Source organism: Protopterus annectens, chromosome 4.part1, assembly GCF_019279795.1.
Source record: "Protopterus annectens isolate FY-2018-M chromosome 4.part1, PAN1.0, whole genome shotgun sequence".
Taxonomy (NCBI): Eukaryota; Metazoa; Chordata; order Ceratodontiformes; family Protopteridae; genus Protopterus; species Protopterus annectens.
Genome location: NC_056734.1, coordinates 343,195,251 through 343,214,324, shown reverse-complemented (window position 1 = coordinate 343,214,324; position 19,074 = coordinate 343,195,251). Strand labels below are relative to the sequence as shown.

General features: G+C 39.6%; 1 protein-coding gene across 1 annotated transcript in view; it reads left to right on the top strand.

Annotated features, from left to right (window-relative positions):
- Nucleotides 1-19,074, top strand: part of PXYLP1 (2-phosphoxylose phosphatase 1) — a 910,146-nt gene that overhangs the window by 415,216 nt on the left and 475,856 nt on the right. Inside the window, exon 4 of the mRNA XM_044070169.1 lies at nucleotides 13,631-13,757. Coding sequence (XP_043926104.1) covers nucleotides 13,631-13,757 — 127 coding nt within the window. The remainder of the gene's footprint in view (nucleotides 1-13,630; nucleotides 13,758-19,074) is intronic.

The window sequence follows — 19,074 nt, the reverse complement described above, 5'->3', positions numbered from 1 at the left end:
AGGTCCAAATAAACAGAGTGGGTATCTTGGTTAATTGAAGAGGGGCCTATAGCTAAAGATGACTTGAAGGGGGTCTTACCTACAATTAGTTGAACTTGGAGTAATTCCATACACATTTCCTGTGTAATGAGTCTAGAGGTGTATTCATCTTTGATGAAGATAGATACATCTCCTCCTTTGGTTTTTACACTTTCATTTTGCGGTCTGAAGGTTTGGAAGGCATTGTAGTCTTGCAGTGCTTGGTTACTCTCTGTGGTCCTGAACCAAGTTTCTGTGACTGCACAGAGATCAACATCCTTCAGGAAGAGGAGTGCGTCCACAGAGTTTCTGATTTAATCTCCTAGAGTTTAGCAGCATAACCTTTATTTATGAGCGATGTTTTCATGTCAGAAATTTTGTTCTTGTGATTTTGCCTAAAAAAGGCACTATGGAGGAGCAAGTGCCTTAGCCAGTAACCGAAAGCCTAGAGGTAACAGGTGAAGACCATCTTTGGCAATGCAGCGTGGTCTGTCACCTATGTCATCCCAGGCTGACAGATACTGGATCCCCTTAGAATGACACCAGAAACTAAGTCAGTTGTTGAAGTCGGTCATGTTTTGTTTATACTGTGGTATCACCCTAGGTGAGGGTAGAATACTGCTTAAGGCTAGGAACATACCTGCATGGGACGCATATTCATAGAGCTCAATCATGTCTCTTCGTGTAGTCCAGTGAGGTACATCTCAAGTCATTCACACCAACATAAACAGTGATGGAGTTATAATGGTACTTGTTGAGAGACTTGAGTGTGTGTGTGATCTGATGGATCCTGGCACCCGATAGATAGCTGACCATGACCTTCGCCTTGCCCAGCCTGGTGAGTGGGACATCTGTGTGTCTCACAATGAAGTCACCTATGTCTAAAAAATTTTGTTTAGATGTTCTTTGCCTTAGGGGCTTGTTTGGTGAGACTTTGGTGCTTTTGTTTTTCTGTGTATCGAGTGCCGTAGGTGCTGTATTAGGTGTAGCATGTTTGTGTTTGGAAGGTCTCTGGTGCTTAGGTAGGTTTCTGGGGAGTGCCCCTGCTTATGATGGTTTGTGTTGAGTGCATGGTTTGCATAGCGGGTGTAGTAGGTTTCTGGGGAGTTCCTCCACTTGTGATGGTTTGTGTTGAGTGCATGGTTTGCATAGCGGGTTGTAGTATGTGAGATGACAACCCTTTCAGTGTTGCTGTTCTGTTGGTGAGAGAACAAGGATTCCAGATTCTTGGTGTAGATGCATCTCTCACAAATTGTACTTGGGTGTAGGAGTAGAGCGTTGTCAGTGTACTTGAGGCAGTTGCTACACTGCCTCTGGATACCCATGTCAATGAGGCTGGTAGGAGAAATGGAGGGAAACTGACCATCTATGTTAGGTTAAACCTGTTTTCACAGTGGGGAGAGAAAGTGGAGGGGGTGTGGTATAACTGTGTGCTCTAAATGAGGTCTATACTAAAGGGGTTCTCTATAAAGGGTCTGTACTAGCATGGGTTCTCTAAATGACATGAGACTGTTGTAGACTTGGTGGTTTTGGGACTGTTTAATGGGCAGAAGCGCAGCTGATGTGCTCTCTGAGCAGCTAAGCACAGTTTAAGGACGTCTCAGCTGGATCACAGGCAGCCACTAAGAGAAACTTTATCTACTGAAGTTTTTGCATCTATAACCGCCAGTGGTTACCCCTACTGCGCGGTACTGTGCGATAGTGGACAGAGGTGCACTAATTGTAAACAGCTGAATACAGCAGTGCAGTGGCTGGTTGTCTAACTCTGTGGAGCTGTGTTAAAACAAGCACAAACTTGCACAAATGCAGGTCTTGTGTACCCTTACTCCTCTCAGCAAGTCATATTAATCCGTGCATGTTCATCCTCATCAGGAATATGCAGTATAATATTAGAAAGTCTAGATTATGCTTCCGGACAAGGCCTTTGAATGCTGTTTGGTAGTAAATGCTGGGAAGTAATAGGATTAGATTCAATTTGTAAAGAAGCCCTGAATTTTAGGTTACCACAGAGTCAGCTAAAAGGTTAACTTTCTGTATGACGAATCTGAAATGCGAGTGTTAAAATTGAAGTGCCTTTCCTAAGAGGATTGGCTGACACAAGGCAAGGAGGTCCTTTATTCCTGTTCTTTGTGATGGTGCTGGAAGTGTGGAGATAGGGATATAATGGGATTAATCTTGAACAGCACTGCCTGTAACTACCTTTAAGACTGGCATATTGCTAGGGATAATTAAGTAAATAAACTGTAGTCAGCATTTCCCAAAACTCAAGACGTGTTGGTGTATTACACTGTAGTTTCTATAAAACGATTTTACTCTGTGTAAATGTAAATATGTAAACTACTACTAGTTCTAGACTTTCATTTTCAATTTTCTCCTGCTTCTCTTCTGTACACTCTTTAAACCCTCTTTAAACACAACTTAGATGACCTTCTTCAAGTGCAGTCTAGATCAATGGATGGGTATTCTTAAATTCACTCCTGAGGTGGCATCTATATCTCTCATGGACAGAGACAGTCAGTATTAATTACCATACCATAGACTCATACCTCTGTGAACTTTGCTTGCCTAACTATTGATAATTGGAGTAACTTGGGATAAATATGGCTAGACTTGTAAAGACTATTGGGCCGTTGGCCTAGTAACCTCCTATGAACCTATAAACCTACCAGCTAGCACTTCCACAATGAAAAGTGATGTAACTAAAATTCTCTTGAACTACCTTAGCATAGAAACTGTGTAGCATTGTTTAAACACTCCTACAGTGTCCTATATTATGTACATTTGTACTACTGTGTTTTAATATTAAGTACAAATATATAATATCTTGTGTATTACTATTATGTGCATACATTTTTAGCATTTGCGTAGAATGTGATAGTACAGTGTATTGTTTTTCAAGTTTATGTACATGGAGCTTTTTCCCAGGAGGCTTGTGCCCAGCTGGACTTTCCTGGTAAATAAAATGAAGTAAATAAATGAATGAATACATTTCCTAGTCCTTTTTAACCGACCCTAGCATGTCTTTATACAAGTTGTGGTCTTACTTGAGGAGCTTTGGGCATATGTTACTTATAGTGCAAACCTTGCCAAATGCAGGAAGCCAGTTTATTATCAGCTTTCCTTGTGCCTGACTGTAGATTTTGACTTCCATTTTAGTAGTAGGTATAAAATACAGCAATATAAAAGATTAGTGCCTACCCAGCTCTAGTAGTTGATATTAGCTGTAATGATTTAGTAAATCTGATAATCTTTTTACACAGTTGGAGATTACTAGCTTGGCATACAGAAGACAAAAATAGCGCAGCTAAAATATCTAACCTGCTCTTTTGTATGTATATTTTTGCAGCTGCAGCCCTAGAATCCCTTAAATCCTTCCTGCAGAACTGTTTTTCTAAGATTCTGTGATTCATTTTGCTCCCAAACATGGTCAAAGTTAGAATCTGTTTACAAAATTTCTAAAACTGCAAAGAAAGTTCAGTGAACTTATTGATAGTATAACACTTCACTTTTACAGGGATAATACATTTAGTAAATTCAAATGTAGAGTCAGTGTGAACAAACGTGCAGTTAGGTTCTTTTTGAAGGCTTAAAGGTGGAAATGATGTGGACTGGAGAGCAGAAAGCCATTGACCTAGAAAGGCAGCCCTGCCTTTCCTCAATTATGAATGTCATGGTTCCTTTAAAGTCATTAAAGCCATTCAGATCTGGCAGTGAAGCAAGTTCTTTATTTCAACATATAATAAGACTGCAGTGGGGTCAGGCCTCAACACTTGCTGCAGGATGGGCAAAGAGAACGTTATGGGACTAGGCTCAGTTACTGGACAGAATCAAGCTAGGTCTTTTGAGGTATTATTAAAAAATATAGCAAATTAAGCATGTCAGCCTTGTGTACTTACTTCAACATCAAGCATTTCCTACAGACAAAACATTGTGTGGCAAAGAGAGGATTATTCTCTTCAGATAAATTACCTGTATATGAAGCATTGTAGCATTTATTTTGTATTCTTTTTCTAAGTATAAGTGACACTTTCTGGAGATGTTAGAGCTTGAGGGGAACAGGTACGTAGGTATACTTCGAAGGGAGGGGTCATTTTCATTCTCTGAAACTAGAATCGTTGTAGTTGATATTATAGACATTTCACTTTGCCCGAAGGAAACATTTTGCTGAAGATGCTTGTATTATGTGCCAATAAATGCATTTTTTTCCAGAATGAAAGTACTAGAAACTCTCATTTGGAATGAGTGTACTTTCAGTGCATATATCTCTGTCCTATACAGCTCCTGTGTAGGTTGTTGAGGTGCAAAATAAATTTGGCTTCAATGTAATTTGGACCCCTGAGGTCAGCTAGAAGGTGTAGGTCATTAATGTGGGCATGAACTATTAGTGAGGTAAATGTCTGTTTATATCGGCACAGGATAAATATGTTTTTGATGCATTTTTTCTTTCATCTGTTATGGTACCAAATTGACCACTTCTCAGTTTCTAAAGTAAAGACTGTTGTATTGACTGGTAAGAAAGAACTGATCTGCTGATTCCTTGTTTTGCACGGCAGAGCCAAAGTTTGAAACAAGAACATGTCTTTAAGCTACACAAATAATCAGCTTGGTTTAAAAAAATAAAATAACAAATCCTCATGTCCAGTCAAAGAGGTAGGTGCATTTGAGCACAAGAAAAGATAGCGCAAATCAAATCAGAAAGGTTCTGGTTGTTTAGCATACCCTTTTTTGTGACTCTGGGCAAACTTGCAAGGTGTATTTGAAAATGCTTTCCTTGACATTTGTGGGTACGTTTTGCCTTAATTGTAATGCCTGAATCCGAGTCAGAAATACCAGCGCAAGCACATAGAGCTTTGACTGAGAACATGGCCTATAATCTGGAAAAGTTTTGACCTCTGTAGAATTTAAGTACTAAATTCAAAAGTGGTCATTGACTTTTAATGGGAAAGTTAAATAATTCCTAGAATATCATTCAATAAGGGTAAATGCATTTTTTTAGTTTGGCAACTTTATTTGTCCATTACACAAGTAGAACCATATTGGTTTTATTAGAATCATTTAAGAAATGTGAACAGCAGTGATACAGAGGTGTGTCAACTTTGAATTCATACTTACTCATCAAGTCCATGCAAGTAGACTACAGTGTCATAGTCACTGAATAAAACAAACTGCCTACTTTTAAGCTAACTATTTCTTTCAGTGTGACCAACCATCTCTTTTCCCCATTACCTTTTGGATGACAGTCTATTCAGGAATCACACTGCAGCTGTGACTTGCTTTTAACATATGCAAATAAAGTGTGAAGGTGTGTGCTTTTTTCCTTCAGACTTTTAACTTACCTAGGCAGTCAAAGTAGACAAAGAGAGACGTTCTTTCATCTTGAATACTGAAAGTAATGCAAGCAGTTGTAATGCTCAGACTGATGTAGCTGATCACTTTAGGTGTTGGTCTCTGTGCCCAAAGAATACAGAAAACTGCACCTTGGAAATATGATCAGAAACACATTGTATGGATTTTATTTGGTAAGGCTACCATGCAAATGACATAATTTAGAACAGAAATGATTGGTTGCTCGGAGACAATGGAAAAAAACATTTTCCTTTTTATTTCTGCATCTCTCTGTATTCTTGCTAAAGCCCATTTTAAGTTTGATCGCTGTAATTTATGCAACAATATTGTGTAGAGTACATTAGAACAAGCAGGGCTTATTTCATTCAGATTCACTGTTGGGGATTTTTTGCGGGGAGAGGGTAAAGGAACGTTGTAAGCAACCTCTGGAGAGGGCACATCACTACATCAAGCTTTCCCCAGCTCTGTTTTTGTCGGTGGCTCTTTAACCAAGTTCTGTACATATATAATTTGCTCTGATACTGCCTGCATTGATGGCAACTTCCCATTATAGTTTTCATAGACTTCTTTGTTCCTAACACTGAACTCCCTGGTATTAGCTAGGTACATGCTTATTTATTCTATGCCAGCAATGTATTATGATGCCAGTATTCTAGACATCAGTGATCTCACAGCTGGTCTTAAATCTTCAAAGTTGACTTTAGGATTTCTGATGCTGGTCTCCTGTGCCTGCCAGCCTGACCTGGGTTGTTCTGGTATTGGTTATGTCAGTATTCACAGCACAGGCACAGTTAGACTCCGGTCTAGGCAGTGCTTTTTGGTTCATTACAGAAATGTCCAATTAAATTTCTCCTCTGTCATGGTCTTATAAAATTCTTTTGCTCAAGAAAATAAACCATTTTCCAAATTCTCCACACCCTCCATTGGTAGAAGGACATTTTAATTCTCAGACACTGAATTTCCAGTTAAGATGCCTGGCAAAACTGTGGCCAAGTAAAGCATCTCAAGTCTCCTTTAGACCTTTCTGCAGAGAACCTCAATAAAGAGGAGGTGGCCAGCTCCCCCTTCTACTCTAGAAGACCTATAGTTCAGTGAATATCTATAGATGGTGCAGCAGAAAGAGTTATGGCTTTCTGACCCCAATGGGTCTTATCGAAAGATGGTACTAAAATAGCTTGGGAGAACCCAGGAATAGTAGCACTTGTGCCAAAGAGTGGCCAGTGGATCCTCTTGCCCTAGAGACAATGGTTTTGGCAGAATCTCCCAATCTAGATAGCACTAGATCTTCAGCAACCCCCTGGAAGTCTCCTACACTCCAGAGATCTACTACCCATCCACCAGACAGAATAAACAGTTGACAGATTTGGGAAACTTTGTTCGTGTCTGTCACCTTCTCTCTATTGGTATTGAACTATCTGTCCCATAACATATTGCCACTGGGATGACAGATGAAATGTGGTGTGTTGTAGATGAGGCATCAGGGGGCCATTTAAAGATAAGATTAGATACCAAGTCAGTGTCCTAGTATGAGCAGGATTATTGTCCGAGTAATTTGCATTATTGCAGAAAGTACTGCCAAGGCACTAAGGTCTGTGTTGCTACATGCTAGCATTCCTAGTTGCAACTGGCCAAGTTTGCTCAGAATACCAAGACAGCTTAGCTTTCCCAATCTCTTGACCATTCCTGTTTGAACTAGATGCATTTTAGCTGCTTGAGATCATGAAAAAGGTGAGGGCTAGATTCTCGTGGTGTGTTGGCATGAACTGTTATTCTCCCTACTATTCCTTTAAAAAGGCACAGAGGAGCTAACTAGCACTGCAATTATTTGTGTAGCACACAACTGCAGCAACAAGCGAGTGCTTAAAAAAATAAAAAAGTCCACTCTGTCTGGTTTCTGCAAGGCCCTTGATGCAGAAGTTAATGTTCTGGGTGCTCACCAGGAGACCGTAACCAGCATCAGAACTGGCAGCAGCAGTCTTGAGACCTTGCCCTTCTTTCCTATTCTGTCAACAATCAGGGTCAGTGCTCCTTTCCTTCTAAACTCTTACTTAAACAATTGCCAAGGATATAAGGATAAGGGAGAACTTCCAGAGTTTATACAGTACTGCTTTTGTCTCCTTCCCTGATCTTGGTAATTTCCTTGTACCGCATCGCACCCTACCAGAAGTGAGCAGTAAGGAAGGATGTTTTATCTGAGGGGTGCCACTACTAAAGACGCTTAGGGATGTTATTGTAGATTCTTTTTCAGTGCCAAAGTAAACAAAGGTCCACATGCCTATTTTGCATCTCAGCAACTGAGATGTCTTCTACAGGGATGTTTAAGATGCAGCTATTTCTTCCCTGTCCTTCAGGAAACTAGCATGTACTTTTTGGATCTTCTTGATTTCTACCTCCACATCAAAACATTGAAAGAGTTGAGAAGGAAAATGAGATGGAAAATTTCATACAACAAAAAATAACACAAAGAGAAAATGTAGAACGGAAGATTACTAATGTAGAAGATAAACAAATAGAAACTGAGGTTATGGAATACCTGTGAAGTGAAGAATTTGGTGTAGAAAGCCTAACACAGGTATGTCACAGCATGATGCTACAGTGAGTCACCATATTAAGGAGAAACAGATGGAGCAGACGACATCTAAAGTAATATGGACATGGAAAAGAAAGAGATTTGATATGGTGCAATATTTATGGAAAGGAGAAAGCAAAACTAATCAATAAAAAAGCAGCACCAAAGATATTTGAAGAGAAATATAGGCAAAAGCATTCACATATGGTGATGATGATTTGGAACCTTCAGAAGGAAACTAGTATAAAAGTTCATTAGGAGTTGCACAGCTAGGGAAGGAGCAAGAAACAGTAGAAACTCTGACATAGGTAATGTTGTGGGGCTGATGGGCCAATGATTTCCCATATGAAGGAGGAGCAGCAGATGTTGCAGGATGCAGGTGAAGAGGATATGTCACAAGAAGACATTCTGGAACTTTCTGTAGAATGCCCGCAGGAAATGGAGAGCAAAAAGTTTGCCCTCAATTTAGAAGAAAATTATCTAAGGGAGGAGTTTCTTGATTTAATGGATTTGGATAGACGTATTAAGATTGACAAAAGAAATAGATTGCAGAAAGTAAGTAAAACCCAAAATGTTAGAAGTGTGGTAAAACTGATGAACACAGTAATCAAGACTATTAACAGAAATTCACATGATATAAATGAAGTAAATGTGATATATTAGTGTGCTGCTGAACTGATAACAGACAAAGTCTTGCCAGAAACATACAGAGCAATGTGGAAAAGGAAGGGAGGAATTCAAATGTCATTATGAAAGCACTGAATAGAGAAAACTGGAAAGCAATTAAGTCCAGAAGTCACTGTTACAAGATTATAGCAGAGCAAACAGATCAATAAAAATACTTAGAAAGATGTGATAAAAGCAGTGCACAGTATCAGAACAGACCAGGATCTGTTGTACATTATTGCAAATAATAAATTAAAGTTATCAGTATAGGCAGAAACTAATAAATTAAAGCTATCATTACAGACAGAAAAACTTAGACGATATTCAGATAAATATAAAGGAAAGGTACAAAATAAACAATTCATTGTTTCATTGATGACCCAAAAAGTTTTATAGAAAACTTGAAAACAAAGCAAAAGGAACAAAAACACTTCCATAGATAGATGTAGACACATTTTGGAGAAATATGTATGAAGACCCTGTGGGTCATAACAAAGATGCTGAATGGATAGAAAAATTAAAAGAAGCAGTAAGGAGTTCAGATGTACATGATATGAAATGGGATGAAGTAAAGGCCAGAGAAACTGAAACAAAATTAACAAAAGCTCTTAATTTGAAAACTCCAGATCCAGAAGCAGTACTTAACTTCTGGCTAAAAGTATTAATATTTTTACACAAAGATTTGGATTACCTGTATGCGCATCCCGAACTGACAGCAACCTGGTAAACAGGAAAAATGGTGGTACTCTTTAAGAGTGAACTTGTAAGCCATCCTAAAAACTATCGATCAATAACTTGGCTTCTGTTGACCTACAGACTATAAACTGGAATTGATGCAGACAGAGTTTATAATCATTTAGAAAAAAAACTCAGTCATGACAATAGAACAAAAAGAGTTACAAAAGAAAGTCATATGGAATAAAATATCATTTGCTACTAAATAAAGCCATAATGGAGAATTGTAAAAAGGTGAGGAGTCCAAGCATGGTATAGATAGATTACAAAAAAGCATTTGATAGCATCCCACATTCATGGATGAAGTAATGCTTACAGATGTATCAGATACATCCTACACTGATTATTTACATTACAGTGACCATGAAACACTGACAAACCACGCAAATTAACCGAGGGATAGTAAGGGAATATTCCAGTGTGATTCTTTGTTACTGCTGCTGTTTTGTCTTCCCCTTTATCCATTAAGCTGTTTACTTAACAGATTAGTTCTTGGTTACAATATGTCTGTCCGAAAACAAACTTGCCTAAAGATTTCTCATCTACTTTTTGTGAATGACTTTAAACTCTTTAGTTCATCAGATGAGTTGAAAGCACAACTGCAAGTGGTTAAAACTTTCTCAGATGATATAAGAATGACATTTGACTTTGATAAATGTGTTAAAGCAACACTTAAAGCAGGAAAGTTGCAGTACCACGAAAATGTCAATCTAGGATAAGAATGTAATGTATAGGAAGGAGTGTATAGATATTTGGGAATTGGTGAAGTATAGGGTGGAACTTCAGATTGTGTTGTCTCTTCACAGCAAGAGGTTCTCCGGTTTAATTCTTGGAAGGGCTGCCTTCTGTGTGGAGTCCGAATGGCCTCCTGTGTTTGTGTAAGTTTACACTGGATCCTCTGGTTTTCTCCCACATTCCAAAGACATGCAGTAGGTGGACTAGATGCTCAAAATTGGCCATAGGTATGAATATGCGTGCGAGTATGTCATGTGGAAGAACTACTGTGGCAGAACTAGCAACCCGTCATTGTAAACCCTGGCTATATATGACTGTCATTGTTGAAGTGACACCCTGACCCCATGTGCAAAAATGGGAAAAAGTTGTGGATGGATGGATGATGAAGAGTCAGCAATAAAACAATATTGAAAATAGCCTTGACATCTAGGAATAAAGACTAAGTTACAAACTAATTTGCTCTTCCGGTTTTAATTTTACTTGCCTCAAAAGGTATTGGATCAGTTGGACAGACAAATAAGAAAAATACTTCATGCTTATTAAATGATATATAAAAATCGGTGTATACCAAGATTATATATTTCACACTGTGAAAGAGGTATGGGCCTCCTCAAAATTGATTACATGTAAAGATCTGCAGTTGTGGGACTGCATAAATGTCTCCTGACCTCATCAGATCCAAACAGTGAAAGTTTTACAACATGAGGAGAGGAAGACTAAGATGACCTCTCTGCTTAGTTTAATAGATGCATTCAGATGGTAAGTAGGCCTGTACACTGAATTGCACAATAGTGTTGCAAGATTGTTGCATCGGGGATTGTGAAAACACTGCAGTATAAAAGTAGACGAGAAATATTTGAAATATCATAGAGAATGAATTGTACGTTAAATGATTTCACCCCACCAACAATTCAAAAAATAGATGCAAAAAAAACAGATAGTAGACAAAAAAGACAAAAGTAACACTGAATGATATTTGAAATTGCTGTACTTAGTAATTACAGTGTCTCATATACAGACACACAGAGTCATAAAATATCAAGATTTGCAGGCAGAAACTAGTGCAGTGTGGAAGAAACATACCAAGACAGTTCCAGCAGCAGCAGTGGGGCTAATAAAAAATAATTTACTTATAAAAAATAATTTATAGCTGTATTTAGATATGCTGCCAATACATGTAACTTTGTATGAATTGCAGGAGGAGCCATTTCTGGGCCTATTGCTGGTGCTGCGAAGAGTACTTCTGGCTAACATCAGTTATTGAAACCATACTAATTTCATTAGCTTTAATTATCCCCTGACTTAGAAATGGGGTCCTTTCTCTTCATGGTATTAGACACCCAAACGATTTGGCAGAATTAAACCATGAGAAGGTTTCTTCACCTGTGAGTCAAAGCCAGTAATTCCTAGTTCAGGACCATACTCATTGGTCTTTCATCTGCCTCAGAGTGTCTACTAAATGTATGTTAGTAGTAGCAGCTTGCAAAAGACTCTTTGGATGCCACAGTATGTCAAGCCTTTCCTTTCCAGGAAAGAATGGTAGCTGTTCGGCTGGCAGTAGCTTATGTTTTCTAAACACAGTCTGTTCCGGCACAGACTTGTTTGAAAACCGTAGGCATCCTGGCATATTCCATTTTTATGCACCTTCATATGTTTTTCAGTGGATAATTCATGACCAGTGACTGCAACATCTCAGCCCTCTGTTCTGTCCAATTCCGATTCTCAAAACCTTCTCTAAGATTCTGACGAGAGTAGGAATGCGTGCACAGAGGAGTGTAGGTAGTCTCTCTAGTAATGAAAGTGCTTATGTTACAGTGGGACTAGGACTACTAAACATGCCTTTGCTGTTGAGATGCTGGTAAGATTTTGTCTAATCTACATTTGGGGACCCATTTCAGCTCCAGCTTCTCTTGGCTTGCACCTTGGATGCATCTGTTTTAGGGTTGGATGCAGCATTACAATGTGTCAACCATTCATTGTGCCTGATCATGACAGGAATCTCATTTGCACATCGTTTTTTTGGAAGATGTGGCAGTTCTGCTGGTTCTATGACAGGGAAGTCATTTACATTTAGGACATTAAAAATGATAAAATGACCAACCAACACAGCAGTATAACTCTTAAAGTTTAATAAACAACAATAAGCACTTTCATGCCACAGGCGCTTCTTCAGACCGAAGACAAATATAGTAGAACATTCAAGTATGTGTGTGTGTATGTCTATATATATATATATATATATATATATATATATATATATATATATATACACATACATACATACATATAGGTTCATAGGTAGGTACTAGGCTACCTGGGACCTATATAAGCCTAGCCAAAAAGATTCCCTGGCTTTCGCACCCAAGAAAATTATTTTCCTGTGCCCCTGTCAAGCAGTGCCGCAGAAGTGATCCCCGGGGTGAATTTTCTATTTCCCATCCAGTCATCAAGATTTTTCTTAAAGATGGCCAATGACGAGCTTTGCTTGACATGAATGGGTAGTTTGTTCCAGAGTATGGGAAGTTTCAGGGACAGGAATCTATCCCTCCAGCGTGCTCTGTTTATTGTGGTGACGAGGTTTATGTATATATATATATATATATATATATATATATATATATATATATATATGTGTGTGTGTATATATATATATATATATATATATATATATATATATACATACATACATACACATACACACACACACACACACACACACACACACACACACACACACACAGTTAAATCGCTTATTAAGAGCATGTGATTTCAATAAATGCTTTAAAGATAAAGTCTCATTTAAACCCAAACCCTTATCTGCCTGTAAGAGTATCATCCATCTAACTTCCATACTTTCAGCAACATTTTCGTGATCACCACCTCTCAAATTAAAATTCAACAGTTCGGATACATAACATTTAAAAGCATGTGTGTCATTGTTAACTACATGCTCAAGATTTTCGTGATCACCACCTCTCAAATTAAAATTCAACAATTCTAATACATAAAATTTAAAAGCATGTGAGTCATCATTAACTACATGCTTAGCCAAAGCCTTAGAGAGTTTCTGTTTCCCAGTGTCATAAATATGTTCCAAGATACGTTCTTTTAAATTGTGATTAGTTTTCTGTATGTAGAAACAGGGACATTTCTTACATTGTGCTATATAAACTAAATCTATACTTTTGCAGTCAGCATATAGTTTTATCTTAAATACTTGTCCAGATTAAGGATGTACAAACTGAGACTCAAAGGAAATATAATTTACAGGCATCACAGGAATTACGTAGGAGTGTGCCACAACGTTCAATTAACTTATCATCTTTCCTGTGCAGTTGCCTATAGCAAAGTTGTCACTGTAATGATTTACTATTTTTAAATGTGAAGGATGGTCTAGTACTACAATATTTTTAATGTAATCCTCAGCTATCACCTTGTTTATATTCCGTTGGTATGTAATGTGTGCATATGTATAGTTTTGAGTCTGAGAAAGGTTCTGATATAGAAATACAGAATTTTGAAATGACTTGCAGTAATTCACTTGCCTTTTCTTTCACACAGGTCACGCACCTCCTGATTACAAACTCCTGTCTGTCCAAGTGATGATTCGTCATGGTGACAGATACCCACTGTATGCTATTCCTAAAACCAAAAGACCTGCCATTGACTGCATATTGGTGCCCAATAGGTAAATAGCTTTTGTTTATTATCAGATCTGTCTTGTTTGCCATTTTAAGCTGAGTTAAGCTACTGGTTTGTTTATTTTTTTGTCATAGTTGTTATTTAATCCTGAGGAAGTTGTTTAATTGGAGAAGTTTAACAGGGACGGTTTGCAAGTCTGTGAATACAGGGAACAAAAATTAATGGGTAGTATTTGCAAGCATTTAGGTAGAGCATCTTGCCATATATATCTCCCAAATTTAGCAAGTGTCTCACTTTGCTTTTACATTTCCAAGTATCCCATAGCTTAAAACCAGATTTCTGTAACGTATTTTAGTAATGATATTCCCATTCTATCCATTTCTGTAAATTACAAATTCTTTGAACTGTGGTGGTGGTGCTGCAGTAGCGTTGTCGCCTCACAGTTAGACGTTGCACGTTTGATTCTCAGTTAGAGCGTCTTCTGTGTGTCGACATGCGTGAATGGGCGTTCCTTCGTTGAAGGTTATGCGTTAGGCCCGGCAAGCCAGCACGTAAAAATCTACTGCCAATCATTAGCGGACCGAAGTTCCGCTGTGGCCACCTCTAACCGGGAAAAGCCGAAAGACAGTTTTACAATGATAAATTCTTTCAGATTGCCCCAGGTGCAGATGCTGACAGGCCACTCTGCTACTATTACAGTGAGGTGATTAAGTTTAGAAAAGAATACACATTAACTGTTTAGCTTTTAAAGCTGTGTGAGCTTAGATTACTGGAGTAAGTGAATGCCTTCACTATAGAATGAAGGTACTACCCCCCAAGGATGTTGATACATAGTCCTTTTGCAAGGTGCACTGTTTGGAACTCTTATGCACAATAGAGGAAAGAATGCTTTTGCAATTAAGTTCTCACATGTGACAATATTTCTGTCCTTTCTGTATGCCTTTATGGTACTCATCTCCTCCTTATTTCCAGTGATCCGCTATCAAACAATTCAGCCCATCCTGTGAAAGTTATGCAAACTGTAGTGTGTCCAAAAACATATAATTAAAAAAACACTGAGAAGCGGGTCATCTTTTTTTTGGCTTACATTTGCAAGAGTGGTAAATGATAAAAGGTGGTGCCGAAACAGAAACCTCGTCAGAACTCTGGTTGAACAATGGACAACATTTTGACAGTGTTTGTACAAGAACTGTGAACTGTCTTAATCTTTACCAGCATTTGTTTAATTGTAGTCCTTTGAATATTGATATATGCTTGATCCACTACATGTGTGGCAAGAGAGAACAAATAAATGTGATTCATGATTCTTTTCTTTTCTTTGAAGGCGAAGTGTCATATGTTGTGATTTGTTTTATGTAGGATTATTTCAACAGACAGTATTTTACAAAGCAAAAGGAGCAACTGAAAATGTTCATCGTGTTTCACTGTTGCAGTCATTACACTTGGGTTATCCTGCTTTCAGGCTACCCGCAGTCGGCCTGAATTCCAAAGTCTAGGTCCGGCGTTGGTTGCTGTCACCTCTTCCCTGACGTCAGTGCGCCAGGGGTATAAAAGATGCAGCCGACACCATTTTCTTGTCTTTCTTGCTGCGCGGTGCCTGAAGCAAAAGCAGTTCGCAAGTGCCGGTCGGCCGACTCTTGAGATTTTCGAAATCGAATTTCAAATCCGAAGTCTTCAGTAAAGCTAAGTACCCCATTGGGGAAACTTTTTTCTTGCTCCAGACCGATGTCAGATAAAGTTAACAATTGTATTTCTTGTGGGAAGCAAATACCTCATAAGGATTTTCATTCTTACTGTATTCCTTGCCTAGGCCCTGATTATAACGTTGCTAGCTGTCGGTTTCGTGCTAGATTTAATCAACGCACTATTAAGCGTCGGTTTGATTTTGCCTTTCATTACTTTAGCCGAAGATTCAATTATATAATGCCATTGGAACAGCTGATGACCGGAGTTTATAAAAAGCGCAAGGAAAAAGAAAAGGATAGGCATCCGAGGTCTCAAACCGACGACGATGCTTCTGCTAAGCCTGTCGCCGGTTCTCAGTGAGGCACTTTTGCAGCCCCTGGCGCCCGCTACCTCAGAGCCACAGGCCGCTGACGACTCCCACGTGGAGCCAGCTAGGCCTGTGGATACTCAAGGTATTGGACAGACGGAAACTATTCCCTCAGATGGGTCCGGAGCCGCTGAGCAGGCATCGGCTTCTGAGGGTGTTTTCAGACCTACACAGTTATATGTAAAGCCTACTACAGCTTCCAAAGCAAAGACTAAATCAGTTCTAAAGACAAAGAAACAAGTTCAGTATTCTCCAGGACAAACTACCATTCCTAAAAAGCAGATGCTCAAAATGGCCGAAGACCTATTTATTTTGATCAGGGGTTCCCATCCCCCTCCTGACAAGAGGCCTAGGCAAGAGACAGAATATGAATCTTCAGATCAGGTTTCCATTTCCTCTGACTCCTCTTCTGAACAGGACTACTCTCTTCCTCCTTATGAGGATTCTGATGCTGAAAAATCTATCCCTTCAGCCTCACCGTCTGAGGATTATTCTTTTGGGGAAACCCTACATACCATGAGAGAGCACTTCCACTGGGAGAGCCAGGACTGTTTAGAATCTAAGAAAAGACTTAGAGATTTCCTTTTACTACCTCAGCACAGGCCTTTGGCTATTCCTCCTGTGTTAGACATTGTAGATGATGTATTTTCCAGGTCTAGACTTTCTCCTGACTCTTTACCTCCTGCCCCTGTTAAACCAGACGGATACTACAGGGTTCCAGATTCACATAAAGTTCTTTATAAAAACCCTTCTGCTGACCCAGAAACTGTTTCTCAGGGTCTCAAAGGGGTCAAGGCTTCTACTGCAAATAAACCTATCCCCTCTGATAGAGATTCAAGGGCTCTAGACAGATGGGGAAAAAAGGTTTACACTTCCTGCTACTTTGGCTGTGAGGGCTTTAAATTGTCAATTTCATATACTTAAATATCAGCAATACTTACTGTCAATGCTAAAACAGAAAATTGTATCAAATTCTGATTGTGCAGAAAATAAGGAAATGCAGGATTTATTTCATGCAACTGAACAAGTGGGAAAGCATACACTGCAATGTGGTTTTGATTCTCTGGAGGCCTCTTGCAGGGCTGCAGTTACAGATTCTGTTATTAGGAGGTATGCTTGGTTAAAGGAACAGAATCTGCCTGATCATGTTAAAGCAAAGTTATTAGATGCTCCATTACAGCATGATACTTTATTTGGTGTTAAAGCAGAGGAGGTGTTGAAGAAAATGGAGGACAAAGCTAAATCTATGCAAACAATAAAGGATTTCTTACAGGTACAGCCACCCAGATTTAGCAGGAACTGGCCTACAAAGAATTGGTCCTTTCCAGTGTCAGACAGACCACAAAGAGGCAGATACAGACGCCCCATAGGTAGATCCCAGCCCCAGGGCTCATACAGGCCTAAACAGTGGGCGCTTCTACCTCCAGAAGCGGAGAAGACAAAACACAGCCATACAGGAAACAGTCCCAATGACTTTCCTCTGCAGCTCCAAGCACTTATCTTTTGGCAGCCCCCTTGGGGGAAAACTAGCACTTTTTTCTCAAAATTGACACATGATCACCCAGGACAAATGGGTCTTGAATATAGTGTCCCAGGGCTACAGGTACCACTTTCACACCCTGCCAAGGCCAAAAGGTATGCCAAACCTGCCACACAATCAATGGGCAGAGGCACAAAAACAAGTGTCATCCCTCATGGACATGGGGGCCATTCAGCAAGTACCACAGCAAGAGCAGGGATAATGATTTTACTCAAGACTTTTCTTGGTACCCAGAAAAGACAAAGCCTGGAGACCAATACTGGACCTGTCTACTCTAAATACATTCCTGGACATTCCAAAATTCAAAATGTTGACTCTGCAGCAGCTTCTGCCCATGCAGGACAAGAAGGCTTGGCTTGTAACTTTGGACTTAAAAGAGGCATACCTGCATATTCCAGTCAGACAGTCTTGCAGAAGATACCTCATATTCCTAGCTGGCTCAATGCACTACAAATTCTCTGCACTGCCTTTTGGCTTATCTACTGTGCCCAGAGTTTTCACAAAATGCCTGGCACCAGTAATTGCATTTTGCAGACAAAGAGGAATACAAATATATCCTTACTTGGACGACTGCCTTATTCAAGCAGAGAACAAGGACATTCTACTAAGGCATCTGGCATTTGTAAAAAGATTACTTATTTGCCTAGGGTAAACAGTAAATGAAAAGAAATCAAAACTAGTACACTCTCAAGAGATAATATTCCTGGGTGCAAGCTTAAATACAACTGCCCAGATGGCTTATCTCACGCCAGGCAAACAAAGGCAACTGAGTTCTTACTTCAAGATGTTGGCAACAAAGACCTAGTTATCTGCAAGAAAAATTCTGCAGGCTTTGGGCTTCATGGCATCCTGCATTCTGCTAATTCCATATGCCAGACTGCATATGAGGAAACTACAATGGTATCTAAAAAGTGTTTGGACTCAACATTGTCACAGCCTGGAAACATTAATTACCCTCATTCCTTGCCTGAAACAGGAGTTTCGATGGTGGGCACAGGCCTGTCACCACAACAAGGGACAGCCATTAACCCTGCCCACAGCCAGGCAGTCAATAACAACAGATGCTTCGGATTATGCCTGGGGTAGCCCATATGGCAGGAAAGTGTATTCAGGGCACATGGCCCACAAGCCAAAGTCACCTCCATATCAAAGTCACCTTCATATCAATCAAAGAGAGATGCTGGCTGTTCAGAATGCCCTGACAGCTTTCAAGTATCTACTCCATCCAGGACAACTACTGATAAGGACGGACAATACTACAGTCATGTGGTACATAAGCAAACAAGGAGGCACTCATTCCTACCCCCTCTGCAGACAAGCCATGACCTTGTGGGACACAGCATTGACTTATCAAGTACACCTGCAAGCACAATTCCTGCCAGGAAATAAAAATACTCTGGCAGACGAACTAAGCAGAAACCTCACGGATCCCCACGAGTGGAAACTGGATCCACAAGTCTTCAGCATGACGATAAAGAAATGGGGATGCCCAGACATAGATCTATTTGCCTCCCCTCACAACTGCCAACTACAGAGATTCTGTACAAGGACGTAGCACAAACAAGCATGGAAAGTGGATGCCCTATCATTCAGCTGGAAAACCCTAACAGTATATGCCTTTCCTCATCTGCCTCTCCTCCCCAAGGTACTCCTAAAGGTCAGATAAGAGAAGCCAAAAATTATTCTGATTGCACCAGACTGGCCCCGCTAGCACTGGTACCAAATCCTAAAGAGCTTGTCTCAAGGCCCAGCCTGGACATTGCCTCTAAT